Below are 24,983 nucleotides of genomic sequence, written 5' to 3'. Positions count from 1 at the left end.
GACTTTCCTGATGAGGAATGGAAATCTGTACTTGAGCAGCAAACTGGTGCTGGCCAGGAACAGAAATACAGTCCCTGAAAAAATGGAAGTAGTTTTTATTCTAAGCAGTGCTATGCCCATGTCCCACTTTCTGCCAGCACTGAATGTGGGCAGGACAGGTGAGTCTTTCCCAAAATAAGGCTGCCTAAACTAAAGCAGACACGGGGGCCTGGGTTTGCAGTGTTCAGGACTGAGAGGAGCAAAGCTGTGCTGGTGGTGGTGCAGCCCCCGCAGCAGCCAAGGTGCTGCAGTAGGGACCACAGGCTTCTCTTTTCCTCTCAATTTCATTTGCGAACTTCATGAGAATTTGCTTAAGAGGACATGGCATCTTTTAACTATGTGAGTTTCTGGTGATCCTTAAATGTGAGGGGCTTTGATGTACCCCAAACCTGGAAGAGTTCATGGTCAGGTTACAAGAGGTTTGTTTGGAGCAACGTGGTGCAAGTGGGAGGTGTCCCTGCTCACAGCAGCGAGATGGTCTGTGAAATGCCATGGCAGTCAGTGACAGGAGGGGTGCTGGGGCCTTTTGGAGAGGTGCAGGTGGGGCGGTGTTGGGTGTTCGGCACCGGGGCGGGTTCTGGTTCTGCCCTGCAGCTCCCGGGCCCGGCCCGCACTGCGCCGCTCCGGCCCGCAGGGGGCGCCACGGGGCCGCGAGTGAGAGCGCCGGGACAGCCCGGGAACCGGGGGGGGGGGGGAGTCTGATAACCCCGGGGGGACTCTGATAACCGGGGGGAATTCGATAACCGGGAATAAGGGAACTCAAAGAGAACCCCAGCTCTGTGTCCCTCACAGCCCATACCCTGCTGGATGCAGAGACCTGGGGCTCACTGTAATGAATCCACAACACCGAGGCGTCTTTGAGTGTTTTATTTTGAAATATATATATAAAACAAGATGAAAGGGTTGATCCTGAGACCGGGTAGGTTTCAAGACATGAAATTTTAATCTTCCAAACCTTCTGCAGTAAGAAAATGTCTCTCCTGTTGGTTATCTCAAAAGGTCCCTCTGTAAGAGGTTATCAGGAAGATGCCTTCCTGTTCATTTACATGTGTCAACCATTGATGTAATATTTCTTCTAGCTTTACACGGTGCTAAAAGATAATTTTTTAAAAATTGCTGAAAGCTGTGTATTTGATTTATAAGTAAAAAGCTGCAGGAGATCTTAATGAGAGGGATATTAAATAATTCTATTCTTACTGAGCATTTTTAAAAACAAAATTTGTTACAAGGTATTTTGTACCAAAGATTAATTCTAATTGTGTTTTGGGTACTCATGAAAGTATATCAGGCAGAGGCACTAGTTCATTATGTCAAGTTCATTTTAAATTTGAAAATAAAATTTGATGCCTTTTACTGAAATCTTGATTTTCTCTATCATGTTCCTGAATAAAAATGGAAGAATTCACCAATTAAGCTACTACACAGGAATTAATTGCTGTAGGAAGGTAATATTAGGGAGAAAAAAATTACAATAGCACAGAGACTGGACTAAGGCAAAGAGCTGCATGTGTTCAGAACAGGAGCCATTAATTAACTGTGGAGATTATAAGCATCAGTTTGGAAATGCTGAATGTGGGGCCTTGGCTCCAGAGACAAAGGAGTATGTTGCTATCATCAATTTTGCTAATCTGGCAGTCCCATCTCAGTCTGATGTGGATTATATCCCAGCCAAGCTGGCTCCATTCCTTATCTGTATCTCTCTGACCCAGACTCTGAGCTGCAGAAACCTGGTGGGGAAGGGAGAGCTGAGTGTCTGTGGAGAAAATGAGGCACTCTGTGTCCCAGGTGCAGGACAGGGGCTGTACCAGGCAGTCCTCAGGACCCTGGGCCAGCAAGTGAGAGGCTGATTACCCAGAGCCATTGGCACCTGCTGTCAGGCAGCAGGAAACAGGGAGGTTTGGGGGCAGCAGATGAGGTGGCAGGACCAGCTGTCTGTCCTGCCTGCCCAGGCTCCAGCATTTTACTCCAGGGCTGTGGTGGACTCCCACACTGCATCACTGACTGACTGAGGCATGTGTGCACACACTCACACTCTTGCTCTCTCTCAGTCTCACACACTCTTACACTCTCACAACACACTTGCCCTGTTGGTCTCTGCAGCAATAGGCACATGAGCTTTCCTGGCACACAGGCTGCTCAAGGTGCTGGTATGGATTTTCTGCAGTAGGAGTTAAACCGTGTGCATGAGGCTTCTGAATATAGCCAAACTGCAGAACAAGAAGTACTGACCCAGTTCAGGGAGGAGGAGGATGCAGCTGCTAGAGGCAGAATCCCCTGAGCATCTGGTGTCTCCTCTGTCAGTACAAGGAGGTGTTTCTGGTGTCTCAGTCCTTTTAGTTTTCTGTGCTGTCAGTTCTCCGTGGTCATCACAAAACTGGGTAATGTGCTTTCTATATATTTCAAAAATCGGGAGCATTTTGAAAAGGAGTCAGAGGTTCTGGTAGAGAATACTTCCCTTGTACAGAACATGTCTGTGTTCAATACCCCTGAGTTACCCCTGACTGGGCTGAATGCTCCTGAATCCTGCTCTCATTTCACAGCTGGGATTTCAGTGCTGAAAAATGCATCTATGATGTTACTTTTGGATGACAGTTATAAAATAAACACCTCTGTTTAATCTTCCTGTAACTTTCCCTTCAAGGTCTATTTAAAGAACCACACTGACCCTTCTCAAAACCTTCCATGGCCCAACTGCAAATGTCTTCTCTATCTCTAGTGTCCACATCACCTGATAACTTTAAAAATAGGCTAGAAACTTATTTTCCTTAACAAGGCAAATATTCTGGCCTAAGGCACCTTTCTTTTTCTGCAAGACTGTGCAATCATGCATGGCAGTAACCTGTACTTACCTAGTACCTGCCATTGGGGGGGATTTTGTATGGAATTAATGCACAAGTGACTTCTAAAAGGCAGGTACACACCATAACCATACATAGCATGCTATCTGAGGCCCCAGATTTGTCATAGCTGGAGTTGCAATGGGGTAATGACCCTTTCAGCAAGTGCCAGTACTTGCTACCCAGTGAAGCTGAGGCCTGAGGAGAGTGAGCTGCACAGTCCTGGACAGTCCAGCACTGCTGCTGCATCCAGACTCATCAGGGACATGCTCTGGCATGGGGGCTGTTCCTTATCCAGTGGCTTTGCTGATAGTTACTGAAAAACTCTTTTCCTTTTTTGTTTAGGTAAGGCCATGCACTGGAGTGATCAATGCCATGGCCATTTCAGTGTAGTGCAAAGGGAAGGCCTTCCTACTGCATGCAGGAGGCAATTACAAAATGAGTTGAAAATAAAATTCTAAGAAGCCCAAACCTAAAATGCTGAGACAGGACTACTTGGAAACAGACTTGTTTCCAGAGATTTTGAGCTCCTCACTGTGTTTGGGGTTTTGGGTTTGCCTCCTCCGTGTATGAACATCCTGGCAGGTGCGTTGAGAGCCCCCCCTGCACAGCCCAGGCTGGCACCGTGTGTGTCCTGCTGCTGGACTCGTGCAGCCCCCGAGCACTGCTGCAGAGCGGGTCAGAGCCCTGCAATCCCCGGTTCTGCAGGATTATCCTGTGTCCCTCAGCCCCCAGGGCTGTGAGCAGAGGAGGAACGCTGTCAGGGTCCCAAAGCCACTCTTGTCCTGGCATTTGAAGAGCTGCAAGTGTACCTGTTTTACCCCACATCTTTATTGCATATTTACGGCAGGGAGAGAGAAATACTTTCTTGAATTATTTTCTAGTGATTGCAACAGGGTCTTGTGTGCTGATTTCCGGGGCAGAGTGGACATTCCCGTGCCACGGTGTGGGAAGGCGGCGGGGCCGGTACCGGGGCGGGGTCGGGGCGGTGTCGGTGCCGGGGCGGTGTCGGTGCCGGTGCTGGGGCGGTGCCGGTGACCGGGGCGGTGTCGGTGCCGGGGCGGTGCCGGTGCTGGGGCGGTGCCGGTGACCGGGGCGGTGTCGGTGCCGGGGCGGTGCCGGTGCCGGGGCGGTGTCGGTGCCGGTACCGGGGCGGTGCCGGGGCGGTGCCGGGGCGGTGCCGGGGCGGTGTCGGTGCCGGTACCGGGGCGGTGCCGGGGCGGTGCCGGGGCGGTGCCGGTGACCGGGGCGGTGTCGGTGCCGGGGCGGTGCCGGTGACCGGGGCGGTGCCGGGGCGGTGTCGGTGCTGGGGCGGGGCCGGGGCGGTGCCGGTGCCGGGGCGGTGTCGGTGCCGGGGCGGGGCCGGGGCGGGGCCGGGGCGGTGCCGGTGCCGGGGCGGTGCCGGTGCCGGGGCGGTGCCGGGGCGGGGCCGGGGCGGTGCCGGTGCCGGGGCGGTGCCGGTGCCGGTGCCGGGGCGGTGCCGGGGCGGTGCCGGTGCCGGTGCCGGGGCGGTGCCGGGGCGGTGCCGGTGCCGGTGCCGGGGCGGGGCCGGGGCGGTGCCGGTGACCGGGGCGGTGCCGGTGCTGGGGCGGGGCCGGGGCGGTGTCGGTGCCGGGGCGGTGCCGGTGCCGGGGCGGTGCCGGTGCCGGGGCGGTGTCGGTGCCGGTGCCGGTGCTGGGGCGGGGCCGGGGCGGTGCCGGGCAGTGCCGGGTGTGCCCGTTCCCTCCCCCAGCGGCGGGCGGCGGGAGCGCTGTGCCCCGCTCTGCCGTGCCCTGCCGTGCCGTGCTCTGCCCTACCCCACCCCGGCCTGTCCCGTGCTATCGGTTCCCGCACGGCCCTGCCCGGCCCCCCGGGGCTCCCCGGGGCAGCGCTGGGCCAGGAGGCGGTGCCGGCCCCGGTGCCGGCCCCGAGGATGCGCGGCCCCCGCTGAGCCCCGCCCGGCCCGCACGGACGATGGTGCAGCGCTTCAGCCTGCGCAGGCAGCTCTCCAAGGTGGGTGCGAGCCGCGGGTCCCGCCCGGGCCGGGGCTCCTCCGCTCCTCCGCCTTTGTTCGGCGCGGACACAAAGGCTCGGCCGGGGGGCGGCGGTGCCGCTGGCGGGGTCAGCGCGGGGCCGGGGCGTGCCCGGGAGGGGCTGCGGGAGCGCTCACACCTGGGCTTTGTCCTTATCGCTGTGAGCCATCCCAGGCACAGCCCTGCGGGCACCGGCAGCATCCTCTGCCCGCACCGGCGGCACCGGCTGCAGAACAAAGGAGTGGCCGTGTACGGGTTTTGCGGTTTAATCATTGGAAGTGTTCGAATTTGTTTCAAGAAGGTGCCTTAAGAGAGAAAATAGTTAATCCATGTAGCCTTGCAGTTTGTCACTGAATCAATCCAGTGTATGTAGTTGGAAAAAGATTTGGAAAAATCCATCTGTGAATAAAAGTGAGTTTGTGTAGGACACTGCAGGTATGAGCAGTCCTGGAGCTGCCAGCACAGCCCTGTTGGTGCATCTTTTGTACACCATTCCCAGTGATCAGACTTGACTCTCGATGCAGGGGTTACAGTATTGGACTCTTAAAAGGCAAGCTGAATTTTCACTTTACATTTAAGCTCCTCTTCTCTGCCCCTCCCACCCCAGTGTGTGTATTTGTAAAGGTTTTAAAATGCAGTCATCAGAATTCTAAAATGCTGTCATCAGCATTTAAAATAGGTCAGAATTCACATCCTGTAAACTGTCTTGGAAAACGCTACAGCTTTTCAATAATGTGGTATCTTTCTACTTAATTTGTAATTTTTTTTTTTGTTATTGTTGTTGTTGTATTTCCTCATCTTAAATAAACTGATGTGGCCATTTCAGGGAAAAGTGAAACTTGCATCTTTGAAGGGTTTGTCTTGTTCTGTGTCAGGCTGTGTCTGCAAGCAGTAGAAGTCTCCACAGACACTCTGGAGTTTAATCTTCCCCTCAAAAGAGACTTGATCTAGTTAGCAATGAACTTTGTATCTAAGCTTTATTTATGTAGGGCAGCCAAAATAGTTTAAAATGAACTAATTTGGATAACTCCATTTTAATCTTTGTTTATCTTTGTGGGCAGGATGATTTGGAAAAAATGTTTGCACTGATTTTTTACTATGGGAGAACTGTTTTCAATTTGTTTTTCTGGCTCTCTCAGTTTTTTGTGTTGTCTGACACAATTGTGTCTCGCACTGCATTAGCTCTGATTGTGTCAAACCTACTTAAAACAATTGTCTGGCCCTGGTGGGTGTGGAACTGGTGCCCAAAGGTAATCAGTGTGTGGAACTGCTGTATTGGAGTGGGACTGAAGGTTCTTTTCTGCCCACCAAAAAGAATATAGGATTTTAGTAGTTTGGATGAAAAGTAAAGAGGAAGAAAATACTGCTTTTCATGCCAGAAGAGAGCAAAAAAGCTACAGACTGCAAAGAAGGCATTGTGCTGTTGTAGATTTAAATAACTGGGTTGCAAACTGCTGGGCAAGGAGTTTTCCTTGGCCACTGCAGTTCAGTCACAGTGCACGTAGTGTGGCTGAATCTCCTGTTTTTCCAGACCCAGATGAGGAGTCCCTGGGTAGGTGTTCTTCTACAACACCCCATGGAATACTAGCAGAATTTGGGCACCACAGAGCTTTGTGGCCTCAGTGCTACAGGTTTCTCCAAGCAAATGCCTGCAGTGTGGCTGGTTAGGAAACCAGAAAGCTAGTTGCTGCAAGTTTTTGGTTTCAGAACTCATCAGCTGTTGTTCAGCTGTTTTTCACACTGAACAAATTATTAACATCTGCTTTAAAAGAAAATCCTTCCCATGTAGAGAGTGTGGTTGTTGGTGATGTCTGGTTTGGAGGAGCACATGTTCTTCCGTTACAAACATTCTCAATACCATTGAGATATGTTGATCTTTTCTAGTTCTTTACTAACTACTTAATTTCTACACAGTCTTTGAGAGTTTTCTAATGTAAAATACCATAAGAATGCCTTCATTCATTGTGTGGGAAAAACTGTGGACAGCTGTGGGGGACAGTAGGTCAGCTTTAGCATTTCACTGACAGCCTGTGCCAGTGGGTTTATCACCCCTCTGTATTGATGGAGGCAGGAGAACTGTGAAGATTCAAAGAGGATCCTTTTACATGAGCCTAGACTTAATTATTTTGTTAGATATTTAAAAGTCAGGACTGTGCTAGGTTTCATGTTAGCTTAATATTGATAAAATATTTAGGAAATATGGAACTTGTTACTACTGCTCAGAAATGCAGAGAGTGGACCTTGCTGCAGGTGTCACTGGAGAGCTGCTGGAATTCAGTCAGCCAAATATTTATTGTTTAACCATTGGTAGATATCGAAATTGTATCCTTTCAGAATCCGAGTTAAATGTCTGTATTGGTGGAAACAGGGTAATGGAGGGGATAAACTTTAATGCTGCTGTGCTTTTTACTAAGTGCCTGCACTAGGTACTGTGCAGTCTGTGTGTGCTGCTTTGCTGCTGTTGTCTGTCTGTGTGGGGTTTTGGGGTGCCATTACCTGGCTGTGCTGCAGGAGTGCTCACAGGGCTGTGTCAGATTCGTGCTGACAGCTGGATGGGGTTGGGTTACCAGGGACTGACTGTGCCAGCAGAGGCCGAGGAGCTTGGCCTTCCCTGCCAGGCTCGTTCCTATGGGCCCTGACTGCTTGGATTTTGTCTCTCCTGCTGGTGGGGCTGCTCAGTGAGCCTGGGGGACACTGGGGAGGAGAGAGACCCGAGTGCCAGCTCAGCTGCTTGTCTGCTGCTCTGTGCAGAACCTGGGAATCTGACTGATGTGGCACGGAATGAGCACTTGGAGTTGGTGCAGCTTTGCAGTGCCGTGGCTTTATAGTATCAGCAAACACACACGTGCTGCAGTGCACTCAGCCTGTTCTGCAGTTGCTACATGTCATGCCTGGATTTTTGTCACAGTTCATCTCATGGAAAATTTTTACTACACTTGGACATGGCTCAATGGTCATCCTCCTCTTACCTGCTCATGTCCTGGCCCAGCATGGCCAGGTTTCCATTTACACCATGTTTGTTACACCATGTTTTTGTTAATTCATCCATCTGGAATATGACCTTGTATTTTTCTAAACTTACACAATTAATAGTTTTATCAAGGTAAAGGGAAATTTGACATTATTTAACTTACAGATTTAGAGAGAAAAAGTGTTTAAGGGTCTTAAAATTTGTTGAAGGGCAACCTTCCAGTGCCTCAGGCTGGAGAGGGACTTTGGATAAGGGCATGAAGTGAGGGCAAGGGGGAATGACTACACACTGACAAGAGGACAAGGTTAGATGGGAGATAGGGAAAAAACTCTTGACTGTGAGGATGTGGCACACGTTGCCCAAAGAAACTGCCCCTGGCAGGGGGCTTGGACTAGATGGTCTTTAAGATCCAATTCAACCCAAACCATTCTGTGATTCTATGAAATGCTAAGAAGAGTAGAGAAGAAAAACTTGATTCTGTGAAATACAAGCAGGTTAGGCAATAATACAGCATTCGTATTATCATGAAGGCTGCATTTTACATGTGGCTGCTCAAAAACCGTACATATACTTTTTATAAACCTCACTGTGCATCAGCTGCCCTCTGTCCCTCTGTCTAATTCTGTCTTTCTGGTCACTGAAGATCCCCAGTCTAGAGTTCTTTCTGCTTCCTCCTGAGTAAACCTGATTTCTAGATTAAATGACTTTTCTGTTGCAGGAGGTAATTACCTGAGAGGTTAAATTCTCTGTATGTGCAGAATGGTGTTGATGACTTGGCAGCATTTCAGCTAGAGGCTTCCTGCTCAGTGCTGTCAACCTTACTGTTGTTCATTTCTTTGCTGAAAAATTATCAAACAGTATTTCTATCCCATTTTTAGAAAGGGCAGTAAATTACTTTAGCTACTTTGTTATGCTATAGAGAAAGAACACTTAATTATTCAAGTGGCTCGGTGGATATTTTGACTGATACTCCATCTGCCAGTGCAGAAATTGGTTCTATTTTTAACAACTTGAGACACTTTTCAGCAATTATTTGACTGATTTGCTTATGAGGGAGTATTTTCATGCACTGCTCTGGACTGTCTTCTGGGTTATGTGTTGTCCTCTGTGGGTACTTTTTGTTGTTTTACAACAGCTGTTTTCAGCTAACCAATGACAGTTGTCATTAAAAATGTGTGGGAATACTCCAGTCAGGAAGCAGAAAACAACTAGGTACTTTTGGAAAAGTTTTTTGCCTACTTTGAGGCCAGGTTTTGGGATGGGGAGAGTCATGAGGCAGTCAGGACAGTGAGTGCTGCCTGTCAGTACATCCCCGCTGTGTTTGTGCCTGATTCCCTCTGTGAGAACAATGCCAAGGATTGCACAGCTGGAAAAGAGAGATGGGGCTTTTGGTGGGATTTGCTATGTAACTCCAACTGTTTGTTGTGCTTACTCCAGGCATGAAATACAAGCCTCGTCTTAAAGTGTTTTCCCTGGATCTTGCTTGGTATCTGTTCAGCACCTTGTGCTTTGTGGCTCTGCATGTGGTTTCCTCCTTCTCCCTGGGAGAGCCTTTTGTCTGTCTTGCTGGAGGGATGGAGCAGGTGCAGTGTGTTTTTTAGCCTTTCCAGTCTGACAGCTCATTCTGTTTTTCTCTGGTTCCTGACTGGTTGAGGGCACCTACTGCCAGATACAAGCCAGGTGACTGTTCATCTATCTCACATGGGACTGCTCAATGCACAAGGTGTCTGTGCTGCTTTCAGCAGGGCACGGGTTGGATTGGGTTTGTCTGCAGTTGACTCCTTAACCTGTAACAGGACCCTCAACAATCTCCTCTGGCAGGTTGCAGAAGAAAAGATCTTGAAGTTGCACCTTGGCCCAAAGCTCTAGAAGAGGTGTAAAGCATGTCCTTCAACTCAGCAGTATTCCCCTTGAAATAAAACGTGAAGTGTTTTCCTGTTTGAGAGTATGTTGAGGTTTTGCTTGCTTTTTAAAATAAACTTCCAAGACAGTTGCCAGCAGAACTGTTTTGCTTTTTGGTTTTATTATGCTTCAGAAAACTACTCTCACTCGAGATGTGTTCCTGACAGGGTCAGGGATGAAGTATTTTTAGCAGCCTCGGTGGTTCTGCTTGCAGCACATTCATGCCTCGCTTGTTCAGGGTTGCAGTTGCTTTCTCAAACACGCATTTGGGGCTCCTGCCAAGACACCCAGGGCACTACAGCGTCGTGTTACAGGGTCCTGCTTTGTACAGGCAGAGCTCAGCCCGGCAGGGCTGGGTCTGGGCTCTGCCAGTGCTGTGGTGCAGCGTGTTTGGCCAGTGGAGGGGTGCTGGGGTTCACACGGCGTGCTGCCCTCGCTGCACACTCAGCATGGAGAGCTCGCTGCCTGCCTCTGGAACCGTACGTCCTGGGGCTTTCTCCTTTCTTGGATGTCAGCTGTACTGGGGTTGTGGGTGTGTCTCCTTTGCTGGGCAGAGCCCTGGGTCACCAGTGAACACCCAGGCTCTGCATGTCTGTGCTGTTGCTGCTGGAGTTTGCTTTTAAAAAATCAGTCAGCAAGCTGCTGTGTGTTGTGACACCGAGGGAATGAAATCAAGTGTCTCCTGTCTGTCCTCTCATCAGAGTAATTTAGGTTTTTTCTGCTGCTGTTGCTCCACAGCAAGCAATGTTTGTGGCCCAGTTTGTGCTCAACATTAAAATAAGGAAACTCACTTGTGCAGCTGAGATGCTGGTTTTGTTTTAAATGCTTGATCTATTCTGGACGTGGCAGTAAAAATTGCATACTGGGAGAACTCCCCATGAATGCAAAGAATCTGTGGTTTGAATTGTTTAGTGATTAGAAAAGGTTTGTGATACCAGAGGTCCATGTCTTTCAGGAGTAGAGTTAACACTTCTCCAGTTATGGTGATTTCTTCCAGGGAGCTTTAAGGTCTGGCTTCCTCATGGGAGTCCTCTGCAAAGTCTTCTGGAATTTGTCCCAAAGAGCACAGAATGTGGAGAATTTGTCAGTTCCTGGTGAACCCTCCAGGAGCTCCCTCTCCTTGGTGCAGAGGAAATCCAGCCCCTGCTGGGATTGCTGCTGTCATCAGCGCTGGTTTGACTCCCTGTTTTTCCCCTGCCGTTGCCTGTGCATGTGGCTCTGCTGGGTGCAGGTTGTGCCTCCTGTGGGGGTCTGGCAGGGTGGGCTGGGCCCTGTCCTGGCTGGGCAGGGTGTGGGCTGTGGGTGTCTGCAGAGCCGGGGCAGGGCTGTCATCAGGGCCGCTCTGTGGGGACGGGATGGGAAAATAACACTCTGTGTTCGGCCTGAGCACACTCCTTCCCGGAGGACAGAGCTGCATTGTTGGGACAAAGAAATGTGAAAATACTAAAAGCATTCAAACTATTTTCTTTTTATTTGGGAGCCTTTTGTGCTCTTTTGGTAGCTCTGCAAAGCAGCCAGCCCAATGTGTAGAGCCACTGCAAGAATTCAAAGGTGAGCTGGGAGTAGAAGGAAAGCCATAAGCTTTTTGCATTTTTCACTGCTTACAAGGAAGGGTTCTTATATTTTTACAGGGGACATGATCAGCGTCAGGATAAGATGCCTGGATATGTGTTGACAGATCTATTTAAAAGGAAAAAAAAATTTAGTCAATCTGATTTCAGGTGGTTTATGGTACATACTCTATTTCAATGACCAATACTTCGGTTTTAAGAATCCAGCTTTCTTGTGTTGTCTTAGCTGTAAGTATCTGGATCTTCAATACCTCTCCATCAAAGCCAGAAAGGATCAGATTTTCTGCTCTTCATATTCCAGCAGTTGAAGGAAATACAGGTTAAAGGGAAGAGGTTTCTCATTTATGCTGAGAGGGGACCTGTCAAATTCAATGTATCCAAGCCACATTAGTGAGCATAAGGCCTCAGGTATATTATTGAATTAACAAACAAGCCTGTGTCAGCCAAGCTGCAGTTAACACTTCACGTTTTGTACTTGCTGCACACTTTGGGCTCATTGCAAGGTAGAAATAAAACCTTAAGTCTCAGATCCTGCCTCACACATGTGGTGCCCGGGGTGACTCACGTTTGCAGGTACAGTGATTGATGCACAGCCAGCTCTGTGTGTCACTGTGGGTTTGTGTTGACACTTCAATGAAATTTAGTCACTGAATGGCAAAACTCAACCACCATGACGGCTACTGAAGAGTGAGAAGATTTTTTTGTGGGTTTGAACTTCAGTTGTTTTTTTGTGATTTTTTTTCTAATATTTTAATAAGATGAAAATGTGGGAAAGTAAATTTGATAGCTCAAAGACCCTTACATGATAACCAGAAGTAATCAGTTTGATTTGCAGATGTGCAGCAAAACTTAAAGTTAAATAACGTTTGAAGAAAATTAAAGCAATTTCAACCACAGCTGTGTACCTTCCCAAGTTGTCATTGGAGAAAACAGAGCATTAAGAGTAAACAAAATGTGATTTTGGGGAGTGTGTCTATTGTGTATCAGTTAGACTTACATATCAAACACTGTGATGATGTTCATGCCAGCAATATGGAGAAATGACAAGTCTTCTTGGAAATGTTCCATTTCATCACTCTGCAGTTTTTAGGTTGCTTTATTGATAAACTTAATATTTTATGCCAGACCGAGGTGTATGCAATTATCTTAGGGTTGTCAGTTTTTCCTGTACCTGGAGAAATGGAAAGGAAAGGAGACAGGACCAGAATTCAGTGCAGTTTTGCATGTCCTTTGGATGTAATTCTTTAAAGTTCCATTCTGTATTTGGAAGTGGAGCTTGATCAGTACTAACAGATTAAAGCGAGGGTTTGGATCATTGCATGAGTACCTGGAATAGACAAACTGTTAAGTCTCTCCTAGAGCAAGACTAGGTTAGAAATATTGAGAGATCTGTTTCTAACTAGATATCATTTAACCATGTATGCAAATCTGGTCTAGCAGCAATCTGGCAGGCAGCAGCTGGATTTCTTTGATTATTACTGTGGGTGAGTTGACTTGATGCAGCAGTGAACACAAGAATGACCTTGGAAAATGTCTTTGGTGTTGATACCTCCTTAAGGGTGACCTGCCCATCCATGCAGCCATTCCCTCTCTCCATGGTCCCTGGGGGCATCTGCTGAGTGATCCCTGCTCTGGCTGTGACCTGCCCTTGTTGGTTCCCAGTCCTTGGCTGCATCGTCTCAGCCTGTCATGGTCTTTCCTTCAGACTCACAGTGGTGGTTTTCTGCTGAACTGGTCATAAAAAGTTCTATCAGTGTGACCACACTTCACATCAGTGCTGTGAGATGTGGGATTTATGAATTCACCTTTCTCTCTCTCATTTCCACACCTCTCCCCATCCCTCTTAAGTGCTAATGGAAACATTTTGAGTATTTCTGGAAATAGGTGCAGAGAAAGGGAAGGCTGGTTTTTCTGCTGGTGATTAAAACTGGGGCAAGGATCTGTGACTAGTAAAAAGAAAGCAAGTCCTGTGCAAAGCATCCTCTGAGGGAAATCTGCAAAAGACAAATATAGTCAAAACTGGCTTTATTCCAATGGGTGTGTACAGAGGAGGGAAACTCCATCTCTGTGCGGTGACTTTGAAGTCTAGGATCTTAAATTAGAAGATAAATGTTAAATAATGTATTAGCTTAAAGTGCTTCTGGCCCAAATGGTACCTCATACGATTAGGCTATTGCAGCATTTATAATCACACACAGGTTCATAATTTCTATATATCAGCAGAAGGTTCAGGTGGCTTCAGCCCTTGTCCTGCACATTAAGTGTGGGATCAGTCTGGTGGGTTTCAGTTTGGGGATTAGTATGGATCAAGACCTGGGATCTGTGACTGGGGTCTTACAACTGTGCGGGAACTTACTGATCACCACAGAATTAAGCAGGAAGCCTTGTGCAAGAGGCCTTGTGTCACTGAGGTTATTGATCCAGGAGTGCCATTGGCCTATTAAGTCTTCACTGTCTCTACTATGTTCTAGTCAATAAAGGCAACTTGAAACTTGAATTTTCTGCTAGTTTTTCACTCTCTCACTTCATGTTTTGCATTACTTAATATTTGGCAGCATTCAGATTTTTCCTTATAAGTGGATTTAGCCCCTACCATATTTTTTTCCCAAAACCTTTTGGTTTTAAGGGGTCCCGGAAAGACCCCTTATTTTACATTACAGGGGTCATGTGAGCATCTAATCTCCATAAATTTTTAAGCTCCATCAAAGCTCATTTGCCCCCAGCCCTGCAATTAGTCTTCTTTCCAGTTTTACTGAGCAACTTCAGGAAAGCAATATTCTAGAATGTAAACAAGCTACAATCTGGCTGCATCTCCATACTGAGAATACTTGTAGCAGGGAAGGTGCTTTGTGTCCCATCCCTTCCCTGCCCTTTTCAGTGCTGGCTCAAGTTAGGAGCCTTGGTTCTTGGCTGAGGCACCTGGAATGTCTGTACTCCCCCACGTAGCTGAGGCTCAGTGTCATCGCCCGGCTCCAGCCGCAGTGGCCACTGTCCCTGCTGTGTCAGGCTGTCACAGAAGGGACGTGAGGGTGGCAGTGCTGCTGGAGTTCCTGCAGCAGAGAGACCTGCTCAGACTTGCTCCTGGACTGCAATGTGCCAGAGCTGCTTCAGTTTTGTTTGCATGGAAGAGTGTCTGTGGATGTTGGTTTTATGACGTTTTTATTTCTTGGTGGGTACAGAAGTCTCCTTTTAACAGCATGGGACATGGGTGCTCTATTGTCACATGAACTCACGGAGGAAAATGGGTGATTCTTTTTGGATGAGTGAGACAGGGTCCTCTTAATGGTGGTGAAATTCAGCCTGGTAGGTTGGGTTTGGTTTTATTTCTCTGTAGCAATAAAACTTGCGAAAGTTTTCTGATTACATTAAGTAGACTAATGAGCATATTTTCATGGATTTTCGTGGATTTGTTTATTGCTTTATGTGGTGAAATGATCTGTCTGAATAGTGGTAAAATTTATGTGAATCAGACTGGGTTGGACCCAACATGAACTGCTTCCTAAATAAGTCTAATGGCATTCTTTCCATACAAGCAATTTCACTATCCTTCACTCTCACCTCCAGTAAGTCAGATCTGCTGTTGTTAACAGTAAAAATGTCTTGAGCGTCTGGAGGTTTCTGGATATAAATACTGCTTTCTGAGAGGGAAATCTGCCATATGAATTTGAAACAGCTCCTTGAAAAAGACACAGACTTTTTTTTTTCACTAAATTTCTTGCTGTTGTGTTAGACTGTGATTCCAAATCCAATGTGTGCTCTGAACTTGTACAAGAATAGAAATGGTTCAGTTTCTGCATTTAGCCTGGACAGTGGTTTTTCAGTAGAGATTTCTCACTAGACTCTTGCAGCAGGTGGATGCCTCCTGACCTGGTTCTTGCTCCCTGTTGCTCTGGGGCGCAGTGGATGAAGGCAGAGGCTCTCTCAGTGTTGTGCAGTGAGGTCAATGCATTTGTGGTGAGACTCTGCTGCATGGCCTGGACGAGTGGGTGATTACAGAGATGGGCAGATGTGGGCTGGGATCCTCGTTTGGTACAGGTCAGCGACTAATACCACTGTTTCTGTTTAAGAGCCTTTTTTACAGCTTGAATGTGTTTGTTAGTGCAGCCATAGTCAGAGAATATCAATATCTAATACTCCCATAAGTTGATATATTTTCAGAGACCTTTTTAACCATTTAACCCTGAAAATAGCCACAGAGAAATAGTAATGCAAATATCAGTTGAATTATATTTCCTGTAGTTTCTGGGGTTTGCAGTCATTTTCACAGCAGTATGTTGAGCTTGGAATCCATGATACTATGATCAGTTGTGGTAGTTTGGTTTTCATTGGTGTTCTTTGCACATTTTGGCCTCGGTTACAGCAGTGCTGCCTCCTGGGCTCTTCCCGAGGCACAGAGCCGCTGGCAGGGGCAGCTCAGCACGACAGAGCAGGGCGGGAGGGCACTGCTGTCAGAGGTGCTGGTCCTGCTCCCTCAGTGCCCCACTGCAGGGCCCGGGGACACCTGTCAGCAGTGGGGGCATGGGGACTGCAGGTGACCTACTCACAGAATTGCTGTAATTACAGCTTATAGTTTATTGGTGGAATTATGTCTATCTGTGCATCTTTGAATCTCCAGTGTCAATTCTGCTTGGCCTTTGCTCCCAGGTCTGTTATGTTGTGTTGCAGAGGAACAACGGTGTCACTTTCACTGTATTGATCTTCTCCTGATTTGGTTGTCTGTTGTCCTGAGCTATTTTTCTGGCTCAAAGGTATAGCTGTAAAAACAGCATCAGGCACTGCACATGGGCTGGGCAGCGCTGTAGCTTTAAACAGCGCGTCCCGGCGGTGCTGGAGCGCGGAGCGGGCAGAGCTCCCGGCCAGGAGCAGGAGCCCTGAGCCCTGAGCCCTGAGCCATGCGGGCCCGGCTGCAGCTCCCGGGCCCTGCCCCGCGCCGGGGCCGCCCATGGCCGCACCGGGATGTTCATGTGGTGCTGCTGTACCTGCCTGTGCTGCGAGGGGGACTTGTGCGAGCCCACAAAGGTGAGGGGGTGGTGTGGGAACAGTTGTAGCTGTCGTGTTTGGCTGTTTTATTTAAATCTCCAGTAGAACTTGACCTCATTTTGTGCATCAGCCTTGGGAGCGCTGCATTTTTCCTCTGGGCGCTGCTGTTGAATTTTCAGTGGTTGTTTTTTTTAATATAGCTTTTCTTTGCTTTTGAAGCTGAGAAGTGCAAAAAGGCTCCTGTCTGAGTGTTGGAATCCATAAACAAGATCGAATATGGTGCTGCTTTTTGGGATTTTCTGGTTTTGTTGTTTTGAAATTTGGTTTGTATGATACAGTGAATAATGAAAGAGGTGGGAGATGCAGATGCTGCAGATGCAGCCCAGTGTCAGAGAGAAGTATTTGCACTGGTAGCTTTTTAAGGTGACCTCTTGTTTTGCTGTTTTTAGCTGTGCCAAATGTATTTCCAGGAAGTAGTAAACAAACTGCAGAACCATAATCTTCTCCAGGTAAAAAAAGAGTAAGTGTGCTGCCTCCCATAGACCCGGTGACCTTCAGAAATGATTAAGTATTTTTCTTTGGTTTCATTGAGCTGCGTAGCTCAGCATTACCCTTTTGCAGTCTGAGTTAACAGTAAACTGTATCTTCCCCTCCTCCCTCATTTATTAAATACTGAAAAGAGACAGTAAGGTCTTTGATGCTCTGATCTGCAACGCAAAACAGAAGCTATTTCTCTTTGAATTGTTGCAGTTAGCTCTCCCATGCTCTGTGGTCCAGTGATTGAGGAAAAAAGAAATCTGAGATCCAAACTGTGTTTTTGCCATAGCTGATGGTTTACCTGGGGTCTGTTACAGTCTGCAGAAGTCATGGTTCAGAGGATGAATAGTATTCCTGTTGTGTTTGAAACATATGTGTCTAATGCATTTATTCCATTAACTCAGAGATTTTCCCAAAGGAAAATAGTATCTTCTGTATGTGTACTTTGTCTCACTGCATTCATTAGTCTTCATAATACAAGTGACACCCAGGTGACTCTCAGGAAAATGCCTGTTACTGATGTGCAGAGGTGCAGACTGCAGTGGTAGGGCAGCAGGAAAGCCAAGGGGGTTACAGGTGTTCCACATCCCAGGTTGATGGATCTGTGTGGTTTGCATCTTTGCAAATCTGGCTACTGCATCAGCTCTTGAGAGCTGAAGAGAGGAGTAGTGAGCACAGGATGCCGTGTTCTGTTCTCTCTAGGCCAGATCAGGGTAGCCTGAACAGCTTTCCACCGTGTGTTGAGGAGATGCTGCACTGAGGGCTGTCTCTAAATGGAGTTCTCAGTGAGGATTCTTAGCTTTTTCAAGAATACTGAAAGCAGCATAGTGATTTCAGTATTTACCTAATTCAGTGTTCCCTGTGGATTTCTGGACAGGTGCCCTATGGCCTCACCCTGCTGGTTGCTGGTCATCCCTTGAATGTGTCTTCCTCTCTGATGTCTCATTGCTTGCTGTTCTCTTCCAGGTTTCCAAAGGCTTTTGTTCCACATGCCAGTGGCCCTGAGAAGGGCATGTTCATGGGCTGAAGGGACAGACCGTGCTCACAGTGTCTTGTCCTTGACAAGCTGAGTTTGCCACTTGGCCTTAAAGATTTAGCTGGTGCTAATGCAGGAGCACCTGCACTTGGAGCAAACAAGCTGCTTTTGAACAAAGCAGGAGTTTGAGCAGTTATACTGCATAGCTGTGACAAGTGTGATCTGAGATGATCCTATGTGTATGTTGTACTACAAAGGTTTAAATGGAAATTTAAAGAAATGCTCTATGGGAATTGGAAAGCAATATATTCACAGGAGGTGTGAATCCTGTCGCTTTGGAGTACTTAATACTGTATGAACTCTTGATTCTATAAACTTCAGGGAGGAGTTTTGGTTATGGCCACACTCTGTGTTGTACCTGCAGAAAATCCTACAGTTAAAAATAAAGAAATGAAGGAAGTGTAGAAGTACAGTTGCTGGAGCCCTTTAGGTTAAACACTTGGAGGAAATCTTCATGTTAAACCTCAGCAGACGCATCCCCCAGAAAAGGGAGAATCTTTGCTCTTTTGCAGGGCTCTTCTGTGCAGAAGGATCATGCAGGGGCATTTGTCCTTCTACACTTCAGACCCAGTTTGCTCCAATGCTTTGCAAGTCAAAGTTAACTTCCAACCATAAAATTAAACTCTGTTCTTTACAAATTAATATATAACATACAATAATAATCTCTATTCATCAGATAGCAGCTTGAAGCATAAAAAACCAAAACCGCTTTACTCTCTGGGAAATGTTAACAAAAATTTTGTCTCTCAAGTAATGATATGTGACTCAAACACTGAGAAAAATAGGATGAGATTAAAAAAAATCAGAACCAAACAAAAAAACACAAATCATTTTACATAGTCATAAACGCTTGTATCAACTTGTTTCTTAATCCACCCTCTCCTGCTCATTTCTGTACTTAACTTTTGTTCAGCTTTACCTCATTTCCTATCCTTATTGTTTTAACTTCTGGCCTGATTGGCACCCCTCCCTTGATTAGAAGTCAAGAGCTGCTAGAATAAACATCCATGGATGTTATTTTGGCTGTATCTTTTGCTGTGTCATCCTTTATCATCTCCTAGGAGCTCTTGTGTATAGTTCAGTTCTTTGCTATTTTTCTATTCAGATTGTTGTATCCATTCCCTTGGATTTCCCTCACCCTCAATATTACCCTGTTTATTCAGTCAACACCAATGATTTTCTGCTTGACTAGTCTAGCTTTAGGAAACCATTACTGAATTGGGCCATCAAGCCTTACTTCTTTTGTGCTCAAAAATATCTTTTCTCAAGATTTCAGAAATTTGAGGTCAAGAAGGTGATGTCTTTGTCAGCAATGCTATTTTTAAAAGGAATTAAAGGGGCCGTAGACAGCCTCTTAGGGAGGGATGTTACACTGCATTGTGTCAGTCCCTTCTGTCTCTGGGATATCAATAAGTACTTGTGGGCCAAGCTGGTGCCTGGTCCCACATGTTCCAGTCCTGCTTGAGGGAACAGCTTGTGCAGTGTTCCTTGCCTCAGCCCACCACACTGGGCTGGTAGGTGTCAGGGATGCATGTGCGTGAACCACAGTTGGGAAAGGTGGAGCTCAGCCTTGTAGCTTCAGCTACCTCTTAGCCAGTTGGTAAGTGAAACATTTGCTTCCAGAGAGGCAGGTGGAGTCAAACAAGGGGAACAGTGGTGCCCACTGAACTCCCCTGTGCTGACAGCAAGGTGCTGTGGGGGAAGCATCTGTGACCAGCAATTGCCCGCACTGACAAGGCTTCACTGGAGCTCCCCTGTGGAATGTGTCGTGTTAGTTGTGACAGAAGCTGCCTCTGGTACAGCGAGTATGATCCCGTGTGACAGCAGCATCTTTCATCGTTGCTCCCAACACCGATGGGGGCTGCAGCTGAATACTGGTCTGCTTTGGGAAGAATTTCTGCTGCTGACAGCTCTGAGGAAAAGACAGCTGGCTGCTTTACAGCTAAACTATTTCTGGCACTTGATGTTGCACATGAAGTCACATCTCCATTTCATATTGAATTAGGTACAAGGCCACGGGCAAGTCGCCCTGCAGCTGGCTTTACCAAATCCCAAGTTGTGGCTGAGGGTTTGTTTGTGTGCCTCGGGCCATTGCTTGGGGGATGCTGCTCTTGGCACCAGTGCCAAGTGAAGCAGTCCCAGGTCGTCTTTCCCTCCCGTGGTGTTTCTGCTCCCTGTCTTGGGCCTGATGGTGAACCACATTTGGGAAAGTAGTAAGAACATCCCCAAGCACCTTATCACTTGGTTCCCAGTGAGCTCCGACCTTGGCTCTAGAGGGAGCTGCTGTCCTGTCTGTCCCCAGGCTGTGCCAGTAGCGGTTAGGCAGGGAGCTGCTGGGCTTGGACACCCCTAAAGGAAGGGAATGCCCAATTTCATGCACGGTGCTCCAGCGTGTGTGAGATGTTGCCCCTCTGTGGGCAACACAGCCCTTCTGTCCGGGGCAGGGACCTGCCCTCTCCCCTCTCTGCAAATCAAGGTCTGTGGGGCTCAGGGTTGGCAGATGTACCATTAGTGCATTCCTGTTGCAGCAGTCATCACTCATGACTATTTAAATACTGTGAGTAAGGTGTAAAGCCATTTCCTCTTGATGTTACAGTGTTGGTTCCCTGCTCAAGCTGTTGTCTGAGGCAGGCAAAGACATTTCAAAGGAATTTTTTCTTGGGTATTTTTCAGAGTAATTTTTCATTTTTTGTTTTCTCACAGTTTTTTCTTTTACCCATAACCGTGGTGATCTTCCCACCATTTTGAGGGTTAATTAATTGTCCATAAGCAAAGGCTGTACAACTTTCAGAAAACCCCATTTTATAATCTAAACAATGAGCTGTGCTGTGAAAAACACACAGCAAGACTTCCTTGAACTGTCCATCTGTTTGTGTGCTTTCCTTAGCCAGGTTTCATTTGGATTTAGGAGTGTGCTAGAGACAGCTCAGAACAGTTGCTGGCAAGGATGACCATAGGTTTCTGTGGGTGAGTAGCTGGAGCTGTTAAAAAGCAAAGCTGCTGCAGGTTCTGAAGATTCAATTGGTCAATACAGTTTTGCAGGGTAACTGCAGTGTATCACAAGGAATCACACTTGGACCTGTTCTTTTTTTTTTTTTTTTTTTGACAGTAAAGCCAAGGTAGATGGTTTGTAGAGTGGAAGCATGTATGCACCCTGAGCACTTGCTGAGGGAAGGTGGGAGGTGGATTTGTAAATGAATCCACATGTGAGTGAGCAGTTGTCTCTAGGGATGGTTCAGTGCAGCAGTGTTTAGATCTTCTGTCTGTATTTACCTGAGAGATGAATGAACAGAAATACTCTCCCTTACTGTTGCACAGGATTTGCAATCATAGAAATATGCAACTAGAAATAGTGACCCATAGAGTTGGTCATATCAGGTGCGTGGCCATGCTGCAGCAGACAGACAGATCCAACTTTCTGTTACAGACAGAACCACAAATGTAGGATGTGGAAGTAATACCTGGGAGATACTCAAAAGCTTTCTGGACCTGGTCCTGGGCAACAGGCTCCTGGTGGCCCTGCCTGAGCAGGGGGTTGAGCCAGGTGAACTCCAGAGGTCCCTTCCAACCCCAGCTGATCTGTGATTCAGTAACAACCTTTAAAAAGCAAAGCATTGGAAAAACAGACTCTTAGTTCTCAATCAGCTGTAGGTAATAAAGAGCTTATTGCATCACCCAAGTGGGTGAGGCAGGGGAGTTTGTGACACTTTTTTGTTTCCTTTGGGACCTGTGGCAAGTTGTGCCATACACAATGACTGCGTTGGATCCAGGGGAACTGAGTGCTCGTGAGGCAGTGGGGCTGGTGCCACCTTGACCCATGTGTTTCAGGAGTCATGTGCTGCAGGTGGCATGCAGGAAGGGGACTTGTGGCTGTTGATAGTGTTTAATCTAATATGTTAAGGGTATGTCATAGTAATTTGGGATGTTTAGGTATCTCTTCATTGTACCTGCTGGAGATTCTGTGTCTTTATTCAAATGTGCACTTAGGTGTTTTAATGCTGATCCAACAAAGTGGGGCCTGGGGGGGCTGTTACTCTGCAGATGTGGTCAGGCACAAAGAACCAGTGGGGGTTTTCCCCCCTGTGATTTTTATTTCCCGTGAGGCATTAATTAGAGCTCTTACTTACTAACGAACCAGATCTCTTGTGACTGTCATGAGAGATTTTGAGTCTCTGCTCCTGTGCTTGCCTGAGGCTGGCGACCATCTGTCCACCTAGTGTGGGGGGATTGGCCGAGTCCCTGTGCCCGTCCCTGCACCTGCCACGTGCTAATGGTGCTGTTCAGTGGTGTTTCCAAACAGGAAGTTTAAAACCTATGACTTCCTATGAGTCTCACAGATTTTCTACCTGTATGACTGTATTGCCTTCAGCACAATGGGAAAAGGAAGCAAAACAACTTCTGAATGTTTTCATGATTAGTCTTAGCTAATGTGCAGTCACTGGGAAGGTGATTAACTCAGGCACCTCAGGAGCTGTTAGCTCCTTTTCAGGACTGTGCAGTCTCACTCTGAGCTCCCCTTTCTCACTTTGTCCTGTGTGTGTTTATTTTAAGTAGCACAACAATTTTCAGTAACACTTGTGAAGCTCCAGGCTTCACAAGGGGAGGAAGGAGGAAGCAGGAGTTGCCCCCTTGCAGCAGGCTTGCTCTGAAAGCTGCTGTTTGCTTAGGCCAGCTGCCCTGAATGTTTAAAAGCAACAGTCCATCTTCGTGGTGAATGACCAGTACATACTTTTACTGGAGGAGTTTTAGGAGGGGAAAATACCTTTAAAGGAACTGCTGTATTTAATCTTCAGCAGCACCAAAATGCAGAATCATGAGGTGTTCTTTTGGGCTGTGTGCTGCAGAATAGAGACATGGCTTGTACAGGAGGGAAAGCCTGGGAGCTTTTAACAGTTGAGAATTTGGTAAGATCTTGAGAGGGAGAAAGCATAAGGCCCTCACATGATTTCATCTGGTTTGTAGCATAATGCCAAAGCAGTTCTCAGTGTTCCTCCTGGTGGGTGGTCACACAGCTCCCCTTAACTGGACTGTCAATATAATGGAAAATTTTACTGCAAGAAAGATTGACTATTGAATTGTAACCCCTATTCTGATACAAGCATTGATCATTATAGTATTTAATTTACCAGCATCTTTTCTGGTCAGATTGACCATCTCAAATTCAATAATATGTCATCAGCATTTCCCAGGGACCCAGTTTGTGCTGAGTGTTCCCTTTACAAAGCCTTGTCAATATGGACAAAGTACTTAAATTATCTTAGTTCTGTTCCAGAACTGCACTTTGCACAGCCTTTTCCTTTTGAGTTTCCTTTTTGATATTTCAGAATAATATCCACACAGCTGGCAAATATAAAGCAATTATCCCAACATGATTTATTCTATTACTGCTGTTCTAGATCATTTTCTACCACAGGTGTAGGGAGATGACCTGGGCAGATTTCCTGAAGTCAACTGACTTTAAAAGGTGGGGGGCAGGAAGAGAAGGTTTATACCAAATTTTTCTCTCGCAAAACTTGTGTCATGAGAGGAAGAGTGTACTATTAGTATAATTTATGGTAATTATCCATACACATACACTAGTTAGACCAAACCTGGAGTAAATTAAGCTGATGGAAACTCTTTACTGCAAAGTAATGTCAAAGCCCCAGTAGTTCTATGACACTGATCTGTGCAGATTTCAGCTCAGAGCCTCTGGGCTGCATAAAAACTGGTGATGAGCAGTTGTTTGGTTCTGGGATACCTGGTTAGTCCCACGCTCCCTTACCCTTACTGCTGCCCAGAAAAAAAAAATCCAAAAAAAAAATCCAAAAAAAAAAAGGAAAAAAATAAGTTAATTTGTAAGTTTTGCATCAGAACTGTGGATCTTTTGATTTTCTTCATCTGCCATTAAATACTAAAATGGCCTTGCTCTGGAGGAGATAGAGATTATTATGAATGGATTGAGAAGCCTTTGGTTCACAGGCAGTTAACAGTGATAAGATTGTCTTGGTGTGCTCCACAGACACCCTGTGCTGTGCTGCTCTTGGAGGGGCAGCTGGTTGGCAGAGCTGCTCTGTGGGTGAGGCACAGACCAGCTGTGCCTTGGGTGCTGGGTGATGCTCCCGGGCCAGGCATGCCCTGCACAGGCAGGGGCTTTGTGTTCGTCCAGGCCATAGGGAGGAATCTGATCACTGACAGCCCTGGAAAAATATTAATGAAATTTGCAATTCCAATAAGAGGTATCTTTACAAATGTGTATTATTTCCAAATGCATGTCCCTACATCTGAGACAGCATGTTCTCCTTGCAGTACTGATATCATGCATAGTGTTGGTCCTGCTGGTTAATATTAATTCTTAGCACCAATTTTCCATCGGTCTATCCAGAGCTCCAGGGTGTCTACAACTAAACCCTCTTAAGTGAGCAGTTGATACTTCACGAGTCACAACAGACTGAGAAATTATATTCTGTGGTTTCCAGCAGCTGAACTCCTCTAGATAATGAATCAATTCCTTTTCCAGGTGTCTGGTTTTCCCGTTGATGGGATAGTGAACAGAGAACCTCAGGGTTCTGGGAAGGAGCCTGGCTGACCTCTGGCACCGGCCAGGGTTTTTTACATTAAATGGAATGATGAATGGAGAGAGAGGGTACAGTTAACCGTAACAGGCATGTTTTTGTTTCGTAAAGCGCATATTCACAAACACGGATATGGGTCACTGGCAGCTGTTCAGTGGAACAACCGGGGAATGCCGGCTGGTCCCCGGAGGTGCGGGCAGGACTCGCGGCTGCTCACCCGCCCCGCGCCGGGACAGGGGCCGCGGGACCCAAACGGCGCGTTCGGTGTAAAACTCGTTAACGGAGGGAGGTTCCCGGCGGAAGGCGGGCGGCTCCCGGGCCGGCGAGGCCTCCGTGCCGCGAGGGGGCGGCGGGGCCGGGCCGGGCGGGGCCGTGCCGGGCAGCGGGCGGGCGGCGGAGCCATGCACGGGGAGCGGGCGCTGCTGCCCCGCCGGGACAAGGTACCGAACAAGGCGAGGGGCCCCGCGGGGGATCCTCCACCGGAGGACCCGCCGTGGCCCCGGCCTGGGGCTGCCCGGGATCGGAGCTGGTCGGCTCCGGGGCG

The 24,983-nt window shown here is 47.4% G+C and overlaps 1 protein-coding gene across 4 annotated transcripts in view; it reads left to right on the top strand.

The window, feature by feature from the left end:
• The window catches only part of TMCC1 (transmembrane and coiled-coil domain family 1), a 56,793-nt gene that overhangs the window by 20,125 nt on the left and 11,685 nt on the right, over positions 1-24,983 (top strand). Inside the window, exon 1 of one of the 4 annotated variants that reach the window (XM_083869263.1) lies at positions 24,513-24,879. The exons of the other annotated variants lie outside the window; for them this stretch is intronic. Coding sequence (XP_083725389.1) covers positions 24,532-24,879 — 348 coding nt within the window. The 5' untranslated portion in view covers positions 24,513-24,531. Of the gene's footprint in view, positions 1-24,512; positions 24,880-24,983 lie in introns of those variants that run through there. 4 annotated transcript variants of the gene reach the window in all.

Source organism: Zosterops lateralis, assembly GCF_965231275.1.
Source record: "Zosterops lateralis genome assembly, chromosome: 11".
Classification (NCBI taxonomy): domain Eukaryota; kingdom Metazoa; phylum Chordata; class Aves; order Passeriformes; family Zosteropidae; genus Zosterops; species Zosterops lateralis.
This window is presented reverse-complemented; position numbering and strand designations above follow the sequence as displayed.